The 11,425-nt window shown below is 39.0% G+C and overlaps 1 protein-coding gene across 2 annotated transcripts in view; it reads right to left on the bottom strand.

The window, feature by feature from the left end:
* LOC104984749 (cytochrome b5 reductase 4) overlaps positions 1-11,425 on the bottom strand; it is a 117,011-nt gene that overhangs the window by 27,759 nt on the left and 77,827 nt on the right. For both annotated transcript variants that reach the window (XM_010834654.1, XM_010834655.1), the window contains one exon: positions 8,949-9,071. In XM_010834654.1, coding sequence (XP_010832956.1) covers positions 8,949-9,071 — 123 coding nt within the window. The remainder of the gene's footprint in view (positions 1-8,948; positions 9,072-11,425) is intronic.

The following is an 11,425-nucleotide window of genomic DNA, read 5'->3' as shown; positions in this document are numbered from 1 at the left end:
ATTTCCTTCTCCAGGGGAACTTACTGACCCAGGGATCGAACCCTGGTCACCTGCATTCAATATCTTACCAATAAAATAATAAAACTGCCATAATTTCAATGGGACATGCTAACGATAGGTTCTAAAAGTCTTAAGAAAGATTTAAGAATGTTTTCGTCTTTCACTCTTTCACCTACACTGAAGAGAGAAGTCACATAGGCATGGACCTAAAGCATGGGGATAAAGGAAGATAAAGCAGATTTGTTGACCTGAGACTGAATAATGCTGGTATTAAGGTGTCAGGTTTTTGGTTTTATAAGCATGACTATACAAGAAAATGAAAAACTGAAAATAAATATGAGATGGTAAAACAAAAAACACAGGACAGAAAAACGTTTGTTCAGAAACTTAATGCTTTTTGAAAAAAAAAAAATCTTAATTTTTAAATTGGAGTACAGCAAAGTGATTCAGTTATATATATATATGTATACATGCATACACACACACACACACACACACACACACTCTTTTTCAGGTTTCTTTTCATTACGGATTATTATAAGTTATTGAATATAGTTCCCCGTGCTATATGGTAGGTCCTTGTTATCTACTTTATGTATAGTAGTGTGTATCTTGGAGAAGGCAATGGCACCCCACTCCAGTACTCTTGCCTGGAAAATCCCATGGATGGAGGAGCCTGGTGGGCTGCAGTCCATGGGGTCACTAAGAGTCGGACACGACTGAGCGACTTCACTTTCACTTTTCACTTCCATGCATTGGAGAAGGAAATGGCAACCCACTCCAGTGTTCTTGCCTGGAGAATCCCAGGGATGGCAGAGCCTGGTGGGCTGCCATCTATGGGGTCGCACAGAGCCGGACACGACTGAAGCGACGCAGCAGCAGCAGCAGCAGCAGTGTGTATCTGTTAATCCCAGACTAAATTTTTTTAATAACATACAAATAATATTGAGATACTCAGGGTAACACTGCAACACTGAGGATAATATGGTAATTTGGGCATTCTTTATACTTCTTGTTGAATAGAAACTACAGCTTTCCTTCTAGAGAGTAGAATTTCACAAGGCAAAAATAAAGACAAAGTTCAGTGGGAGAGAGCTATGAAAGAGCACTGGATTGGGAGTCCACACCTTCCTGTTCTAAGTACTTTTTTTGTTTTTTTGGCCATGCCATGCAGCACGCAGGACCTCAGTTCCCAGACTAGGGATTAAACCCATGTGCCCCTGCAGGGGAAGTGTGGAGTCCTAACCACTGAATTCCCCTAGTGTTCTTTCAAAGCACCTGCTGCTGCTGCTGCTGCTGCTAAGTCGCTTCAGTTGTGTCTGACTCTGTGCGACCCCATAGACGGCAGCCCACCAGGCTCCCCCGTCCCTGGGATTCTCTAGGCAAGAACACTGGAGTGGGCTGCCATTTCCTTCTCCAATGCATGAAAGTGAAAAGTGAAAGTGAAGTCGCTCAGTCGTGTCCGACTCTAGCGACCCCATGGACTGCAGCCTACCAGGCTCCTCCATTCATGGGATTTTCCAGCCAAAAGTACTGGAGTGGGGTGCCACTGCTATTCACGCTCATTTTCCCTGCTGGAAACAGGGGCTTACAGAAGTTAAATAGTTTGCCCAAGATCACAGGGTCACTAGAGAAGATGTGGGATGGGGGAAGAAGTTATGAGAGTTTCTTGCCCCAACTCATAAACCTTGTTCAAAAAGTTTGAGAACTATAATTATAGACCAGTACATTGTCCTTTAGCATCTTCCTCATTTTAACCATGTCGGTTCAAACACAAATATCTATAGACTATCCCCCTACCCTTTACAACTCCCTAGTAACTATTTAATGTCCAAATTAAGGAACCAGTTCAGCAAGTCACCATCTATCTCAGGTACCTCTCTTCTTCAACATCCCCAGCAGGACACCTTGGGATTTCATCATGCTATTCAGAATAGTTTGTAATTGAAAATCTATGAATTATTTCTGGAATTTTCCATTTAATATTTTTGGACCACGACTGACCAAGGGTAAGTGAAACCTCAGAAAGCAAAGCTGCAAATAAAGTGGGGGCACTGTATCTGTCTTTGACTCTGATCTCGAACATGGGATTCCTAATATCCTGGTAAATTCCTAAGCAATAAGGGAAAACTAGGAACATCTTTGTTCTTATGTGGTGACTCTAGGTGGATTCCTGGATGGGGGCTGGTCACCAGAAAGACTGAATTATGGTCAAAAGTTTGCAATTTCCTGCTCCATACATAGCCCACCCTCTGGAGAGGAAAGAGGGGCTGGAAATGAACTTATGCAGAAGAAACAACAAAGTTTTAGTTATTATGTGCTTTTAAAAGTATTACATAAACTGCAATTATGCTGCTGTTTTTAAAAATTATTCAGCCTTTGTACTAATTTTGATAAGGTTTTCACTTAACCTCTGGTGGTTGCTGTTCAGTCACTACTAAGTCATGTCTGACTCTCTGCAGCCCCAAGGACTGCAGCACGCCAGGCTTCCCTGTCCTTCACCATCTCCTGGAGTTTGCTCAAACTCAGTGATGCTATCCAACCATCTCATCTGACCTTTTGTAATATAGCTTTACTATCCTCACTCAAACCACTCTTGCATATATGAGTAAGAAAACATTCATAACACATCTTCTAACACCCAGGATGATAAATGTGTATGGGTACATGCTTTTTCCAATTAGTAAACTGACAACAGAGCATGGACTCCTTTCTGTTTTAACTATCACTATTAAAAATAAATTTGAAATGTATTCAGTTCTTTTACTACCTTACCTAGCCTGATGTGAGCTGAATCTTTCTTTCAAAGTAAGGATTTTGTAGAGTTAAACATCAGTGTTAAGCTAAGAAAAAGGCAGCTTTTCTTCCAAGACTAGGTTCAATGGGGTCCTTAGACAATGAGGCCCATATCGTTTAGTAAGGTCGTCACTAGATTCGAACATCTCTGTGCTTATCACCTTTCCTCAGCTCCATAACTAATAATTCAGTCAACATTATACATTAAAGTGCTTGAATTCTAAGTTTTTAAACTTCATCTATTCTGTCTTTTAACACAGTATATAATTTCTTACTTATTTACAGCCTGCTCCATCTATCCTGTGTTTCTTCATATTCAGGCTGTTCTGCTAGAAATGAGAATAAGACAGCAACATGCTAACGCATCTTGTAATTAGTGTGCAAGTGATAACTTTACACCTGCTGGGCTGAGCAGACAATTTAAAAGCATAAAGTACCGTGAAGTCCTATTTGCTAGCCATAGGAGTCTCTTCTTTTCCAGTAATTCTGAATGACTGTTTTAGGCAGCAAAGAAACATGGCTGCACAGGCAATAAAGGGTTAGGAAGGGGCGAAGGGGGATCTTTATACACTGACAAGAAGAGCTGTTGTTCCTTATGACAGCAAACAGCTTGCCTGCAGAATCCCAGGCCCCGTAGAAAGCCTCAATTAAGTGACTGCTCACAAAGTGTCAACAAGCATGTTTACAGGTACAGACAGCACTTCTAGATGTGTACGCGTGTAGTGTTAGCAATTAAGAAGCCCTGATAAAAGCATAGTTCAAATTATGCAAAACTGCCATTTTTCTAGGTAAAAAATAAACAGCGGTGGTTTCATACAGTTCAGCATGATTTAAAAACACAGTTATAGATTCTATATGTATTTAATCTAAAGGTTTATAAGTGGCTATTGACATATCAAAATTATGACACAACTTTTCAAAATCTTGTTTATTCTTTAGTATCTCAATATTCATTTACTGAGCTGTTAGTTGTCAAATTTACAAAACAACCTTTGTGTGATGATCTGAATCCCTATACTAAAGGTAATCACAATTAAAATAAATTTTTAGGCTGGGTACAGAAATAGCAACCCAATATTCTATTAGTTTCTGACTCTTAATAGACAAGTTTATTAGTCATATCACACACACACCACACCACACAAATACTCACTCATAATCGTCATCTTTGAGAAGAAAAAAATAATTGGAAGTGCCCAAGTTACAAATGGTAGTCTGGTTATATTCATACAATTTAATTTATCAACTGTTACACCTGGATTAAAGGTAAAAAATGAAGTAGTTTCTCTGCTCTGATTATGTTCTTTGCTATATTTAAATCTTCTGTGTAAGTAAACTCTAGATTTGACGTGAGAAGTTATTGCATTAGAAGTCTTCAACTCACATGCTTAGTTTCAAACTTAAATTTTTTAACTAGGAAAAATGGAAGAAGCCAGCATGCTAATATCATAAAAATTGATAATTCTGGTAATACACATTGAAAATCTAGGAACCACATAATAGAGTAAACATTTAAACTTACTGACAGTAAGTTAAATCATAATATTTTGATGATGTAAGTATTCAGCTTTGCTAGTGCAGAAAATAACCTATAGTTTTTATCATGAGTTAGGGAAGAGAAAGGACAAAGAAGAAATGAATCTGTGCTAATTCAGGCAAATAAATAGAAAAAATCCCCTAAACTGAGTCATTTTCCAAAGCAGAAAATCTAATTCACTGAAAAATACAAGCGTGGCTCCAATTTCACACAAGAAAGCTAAAACAAACTATGGTGGCTCACGACTCAAGCCGAAATTTATAGCAGGGAGGAGAGAGTTCATGGAAAGCCTCAGGAAATTATAGGGAAGAATACTTGAGCAATGTTCATTCTAACTATTTCTAAATACAGGTCAACTTTGTTTCTCAGTATCATTTATTTCTAGGACTTAGCTTTTATCTGGTTTGCTATGATTTTTCAATCAGTCAGTCAGTCAGTTCAGTCGCTCAGTTGTGTCCGACTCTTTGCGACCCCATGAATCGCAGCACGCCAGGCCTCCCTGTCCATCACCAACTCCCGGAGTTCACTCAGATTCACGTCCATCGAGTCAGTGACGCCATCCAGCCATCTCATCCTCCGTCGTCCCCTTCTCCTCCTGCCCCCAATCCCTCCCAGCATCAGAGTCTAGACAGCCAGATAATTTCAGGGCAACAGATTTTACCTTAATAGTATCTTTTTTCATTTTCATGGTCTTTTACCTGTTCTCTTCTGATCTGCTGCATCTGCTATTATTCCTCTCTCTTCTGCCTACCTTATACCATGCAATTGAGACCTCCTGCTCTTGGAAAATGAATCTATTTGACCTTTCCCACATATGGCTTACATTTTCTTTCTCTGCCACCTGCAAAAGGTCTGGCACAATAAGTACCCAGTAATGATATCTGGAAAGTCCTTCATGACTTTCTTTTTTAAGTCACTTTCAAAACATTGCTTGAAATTCATCTTCATTCATGGGGAGTTGCTCAAGGTCAGATTGATCTGCATCTGATCACTTAAGGTTACCTTAGAATATATTCAAGTTTGCACTAAGTAACTTCCTCTTATTGGCCTATGTCTTGATATAAGTATTCTTTAACCCCATGTTTATGTATGTTATTTCTTCCACCTAGGAAAATAATTCTGATGTCATTTATTTGTTACATACCACAATACCTAAAATAGCATTCCACACACAATAAGTACTCAAAATGCAGCTACCCGATACTTTTCTGAAAATTAAAATATTATCTACAAATATATTTTTATAGTTTTAAATATTTAAAGATGGTAAACTGAATAGATGCAGTTAGTGTCTTCTAACCCTTCCCTAAAATAAAAGCAAAGATGGTGTGTGAATGTGTGTGTGTATGTGTGAGTGAGTGAGAGTGTTTGGTTGTTTTTTAAGGCATAGCCTGTAAGGATAGAAAAAACTAACTCAGTTAACTGGAAAGCTAAATCCCAAACTAGACATACAAAAAGCCAAGAATCAATCCATCTGTAATATAAGATCTCATTAAGGCTCAGAAATTGGCAGGACCAAGTATTTCTGGAATCAGAGGGAAGGCAGAACTAAAACTGCTTTCTGGATTAAAGTTCATTTAGGAAGCCTAGCTGTCTCCCCTAGCCCCACCTTTCTGAAGTCTTTCCCTATTTCACACAGCCACAGGCCGATTCTCTATTATTCTGGCAAAAGATCAGAATTTTGCTCTCTTGTAGAGGGCAAAACATAGGGTCTCTGGATTGCGTATATTTTACAGGCTGAACCGTGTGCATCTCAATGTTCCACATTAAAGTCACGTCTCCAGTACTAGAGAATGCAACATATTTGGAAATGTGGTATTACAAAGTAGGTTAAAATGAGGTTGTTTGGATGGTTCCTAGTCCAATGAGCCTGATGTCCTTATAAGAAGAGGCAACAGGGACACAGACACAGAGGGAAGATCATGTGAAGACAGCCATCTACAAGCCAAGGAGACATGTCAGGAGAAGCCAACCCTACCAGAATCTTAGTGTCAGACTTTACCTTCAGACTGTGAGAAAATAAACTTCTGTTATTATCCCACTAAGTCTGTGGTACTTTTTTATGGCAACCAGCTCAGAGGTTAGAGCGTCTGCCTGCAATGCGGGAGACCTGGGTTCGATACCTGGGTCGGGAAGATCCCCTGGAGAAGGAAACGGCAACCCACTCCAGTATTCTTGCCTGGAGAATCCCACGGATGGAGGAGCCTGGTGGGCTACAGTTCACAGGGTCGCAAACTGAGTGACTTCACTTTCACTTTAGTAGACTAATACAGGACAGTTGACAAAACAAATCTTAAAAAGGAAATTAAAGTTTACAGATACCCCTGCCTTCTTTTCCCATGTAATTTTTGAAATGTTGGGTGCAAGGTAGAAACTGTTTAGAGACTCCAGCAAAAGACTGGCATCAGACTTTTCTGATCCAGCCACACAGTGAATGTTTCTTTTCTGATCCAAAGAAAGGATCCAGCCACACAGCCAATGTTATTGTCAGCAAGCAAGGCCCCACACACAGTTTTCAACTAGCTTTTAGAGTTCAACCCAGAAATACGCACAGTCAAGGATCAGCAGACATTCAAAGGAAGCATCTAATATGAAAGACAGACCAAAACGAGGCTAGGCTACACAGGGAAACAAAAACTCTAAAACACTATCAGTAATTCTCAAAAAGCTAAGAAAAGGGAGCAAATAGGATGCTAAAACAAATAAAAATCAAAAGAGTTCTCTAAAGTTAAAAATATGAAAGTAGAAATGAGTTACTCAACAGCAGAGTTAGAAGACACAGCTGAAAACAACTCTCAAAAAGTAGAGCAAAAGGACAAAATTGAAAATGAGAGAGAAAAGACAAGATACATAGAGAACTGGTTAAGAAGGCTTAAAATAAGATCATTTTTAGGGACTTCCCTGGTTGGTGGTCCAGTGGTTAATATTCCACGGATGGAGGAGCCTGGTGGGCTACAATCGACGGGGTCGCAAAGAGTTGGACATGACTGAGCGACTTCACTTTCACTTTTGTAGACTAATACAGGACAGTTGACAAAACAAATTTTAAAAAGGAAATTAAAGTTTACAGATACCCCTGCCTTCTGCAGGAGAGACATGGGTTCCATCCCTGGTCTGGGAACTAAGATCCCACCCCACGCCGTGGGCTGACTAAGCCATAGCTACTGAGCCCGCACGCTCTAGAGCGGTGTTCCTCAGCAAGAGAAGCCACTGCAACATGAAGCCTGAGCACCACACTAGCCAAAGCCAGAGCACATCAATGAAGACCAGGTGTGCCACATCAAAGGGCCCAGTGCAGCCAAAAATAAATAAATAAAAAATAATCTATTTTTTTTAAAGTCTTAAAAAAAAAAGAACACTTCTAAAAAGTAAAAACAGACCATGGAGGGATGACAAATAAGTACTTTCCAGATACATGTGTCTTAAGCTTCCATAATGGAAAGATTAGCACAAAGGATGACCATTTGGCACAAAAGTTGAAAACAGACCTCCATTAAGGTCTATCAAACTATGAAATTTCAAAACACTTGGAACAAGAGGCAAATCCTACCAATTTCCAAAGAAAATATGGAGTGCATTCACTTTGTGAAAATTCATCAAGCAGGAACACTTATAATATGCACCTTTGCCTGTAAGATGTTACACTTAAAATGAATGGTATTATCTTTAGGAAGTAAACTGGTACTCTTGCCTGGAAAATCCCATGGGTGGAGGAGCCTGGTAGGCTGTAGTCCATGGGGTTGCAAAGAGTCGGACACGACTGAGCGACTTCACTTTAACTTTTCATTTCATGCATTGGAGAAGGAAATGGCAACTCACTCCAGTGCTCTTGCCTGGAGAATCCCAGGGATAGGGGAGCCTGGTGGGCTTCTGTCTCTGGGGTTGCACAGAGTCGGACATGACTGAAGCGACTTAGCAGCAGCAGCAGTAGCAGAGGCAATAAACTTGCCTTCTCTAATAGAAAAAAATTAGATATGCCTACAGGGCATCAACTTTACTTGTTTTTGCACCTTTTGTAAAAGGGAACCTGGAGGAATGAAGGAGTGAAGGAATGAAAGGTCTAAATGGGTATTCTCCATTTAGCTATCATTACTGAATGACCCCATTATGCCTAAACATTAGATAGCAGAGTCAGAAATGTAATCTCTGTTTAAAAAAAAAAAAAAAAAAAGGGAGGGAAACAAACCCAATGCCCCATTTCAATTCTTTAGAAAGAGATACACAGAGAAGGCAATGGCACCCCACTCCAGTACTCTTGCCTGGAAAATCCCATGGATGGAGGAGCCTGGTAGGCTGCAGTCCATGGGGTCTCGAAGAGTTGGACAGGACTGAGCAACTTCACTTTCACTTTTCACTTTCATGCACTGGAGAAGGAAATGGCAACCCACTCCAGTCTTCTTGCCTGGAGAATCCCAGGGACGGGGGAGCCTGGTGAGCTGCCGTCTATGGGGTTGCACAGAGTTGGACACGACTGAAGCGACTTAGCAGCAGCAGCAGCAGAAAGAGATACAAGGACCCTTTGGCTCACTCAAAGTGGCCCTCCAAATTCTGGTACAACTAAGCCACTGACATACATTTTCATGAACCCAGGACTCAAAATAACAGCATAGCCTACCTGTATCTTTTTTTGGAATAAATGAATTATGATTCTCCTGGGGATGACCAAGGCATTTCCAAGAAGTATTCTCTTTTTTCTTCAGGACGATCTCTATTTTTCCCACATTCTCAACAACTAGCACTGAAAAGAAGATAAACTCCATTTGTATTCATTGATATTAAATATGAGAGTTTATTTTTAAACCAGTCTCTCTCAAACAACCCAAATGCCCTGATCTGATATGAATGACATTGATCATTAGTGAAATAAATAAAATTTTTGGTACATATTCCTCAAAATTGTTTATGCCTTATATGATGTTAAATCCAGTTTATCTTAAATTCAGACTAACGTCTTTCAAATTGATGTATCAGGGGCCAAACTAATACATAATGCTGGTTTTCATATAAGCTCAAATAGAGCCATGGCAACTAACACACAACTTAAAAAAAAAAACCTTAAATATACAAACTAGCCATTGAATGAATCGACAAAAGCAAATTTAATTTATACTGTATTAACATTTCTTGGGATCTGAGTCTTATGAGTGAATTCAGTAAACCAATATTGAGCTTAATAAACAGAAAAGGCTCCAGGAGAATGAATCCCTATAAATTATCCTTATAATTATCAATCTTTGATAATTAAAAATGTTTTATATTATCTTATTTTTGAATATTTGAAATAGTTTAGAATATATGAATATAATATTAATCATATAATAAGCTTTATTTTTATTTTATTTTTTCTTTTATTCTAAGTACATTTTTATTTTAAGGCCCTTTTAAGGAATGTGGGCATGAAAGGCCAGAAGACAGTCTTTTTGATCATGGACACTGAGATTCAAGAGGAAGCTTTTCTAGAGGATATTGACAGTGTGCTCAATACTGGAGAAGTACCTAACATTTTTGCAGCAGATGAAAAACAAGAAGTGATGAAGGTAAATGCTTTTCAGGGAGTGCTGCTGCCAACTCAGAAAGGTTAGCTTGAAACTTTTCTATTCTTCAATATAAATATGGCTTGTGCAGAGAATTTTGGTAATCAAAAACTTTTTTTGTTTTTTTTTTTAATTTAAAAAAGTTTTAAAAATATAAATTTATTTTAATTGGAGGCTAATTACTTTACAATATTGTAGTGGTTTTGAAATACATTGAAATGAATCTGCCATGGGTGTACATGTGTTTCCCCATCCTGAATCCCTCTCCCACTTCCCTCCTCATCCCATCTCTCTGGGTCATCCCAAGTACACCAGTCCTGAGCACCCTGTCTCATGCATTGAACCTGGACTGGCGATTCGTTTCACGTATGATAATATACATGTTTCAATGCCATTCTTCCAAATCATCCCACCCTCGCCCTCTCCCACAGAGTCCAAAAGACTGTTCTATACATCTGTGTCTCTTTTGCTGTCTCGCATACAGGGTTAGTATTACCATCTTTCTAAATTCCATATATATGCGTTAATATACTGTATTGGTGTTTTTCTTTCTGGCTTACTTCACTCTGTATAATAGGCTCCAGTTTCATCCACCTCATGAGAACTGATTCAAATGTATTCTTTCTAATGGTTGAGTAATATTCCATTGTGTATATGTACCACAGCTTTCTTATCCATTCGTCTGCTGATGGACATCTAGGTTGATTCCATGTTCTGGAATCAGAACATGTGCTGTGATGAACATTGGGGTACATGTGTCTCTTTCAATTCTGGTTTCCTCAGTGTATGCCCAGCAGTGGGATTGCTGGGTCATATGGCAGTTCTATTTTCAGTTTTTTAAGGAATCTCCACACTGTTCTCCATAGTGGCTGTACTAGTTTGCATTCCCACCAACAGTGTAAGAGGGTTCCCTTTTCTCCACACCCTCTCCAGCATTTATTGCTTGTAGGCTTTTGGATAGCAGCCATTCTGACTGGCCATTGACCTCACTGTAGTTTTGACTTGCATTTCTCTGACAATGAGTGATGTTGAGCATCTTTTCATGTGTTTGTTAGCCATCTGTATGTCTTCTTTGGAGAAATGTCTGTTTGGTTCTTTGGACTATTTTTTGATTGGGTCGTTTATTTTTCTGGAATTGAGCTGCAGGAGTTGCTTGTATATTTTTGAGATTAATTCTTTGTCAGTTGCGTCATTTGCTATTATTTTCTCCCATTCTGAAGGCTGTCTTTTCACCTTGCTTATAGTTTCCTTTGTTGTGCAAAAGCTTTTAACTAGGTCCCACTTGTTTATTTTTGTTTTTATTTCCAATATTCTGGGAGGTGGATCATAGAGGATCCTGCTGTGATTTACGTCGGAGAGTGTTTTGCCTATGTTTTCTTCTAGGAGTTTTATAGTTTTTGGTCTTACGTTTAGATCTTTAATCCATTTTGAGTTTATTTTTGTGTATGGTGTTAGAAAGTGTTCTAGTTTATTCTTTTACAAGTGGTTGACCAGTTTTCCCAGCACCACTTGTTAAAGAGATTGTCTTTTCTCTGTTGTATATTCTGGCCTACTTTGT

This window comes from Bison bison, unplaced genomic scaffold (assembly GCF_000754665.1).
Source record: "Bison bison bison isolate TAMUID 2011002044 unplaced genomic scaffold, Bison_UMD1.0 scf7180017864035, whole genome shotgun sequence".
Lineage (NCBI taxonomy): Eukaryota > Metazoa > Chordata > Mammalia > Artiodactyla > Bovidae > Bison > Bison bison.
The sequence above is the reverse complement of the archived record's forward strand: the minus strand, read 5'-3'. Positions and strand labels throughout refer to the sequence as shown.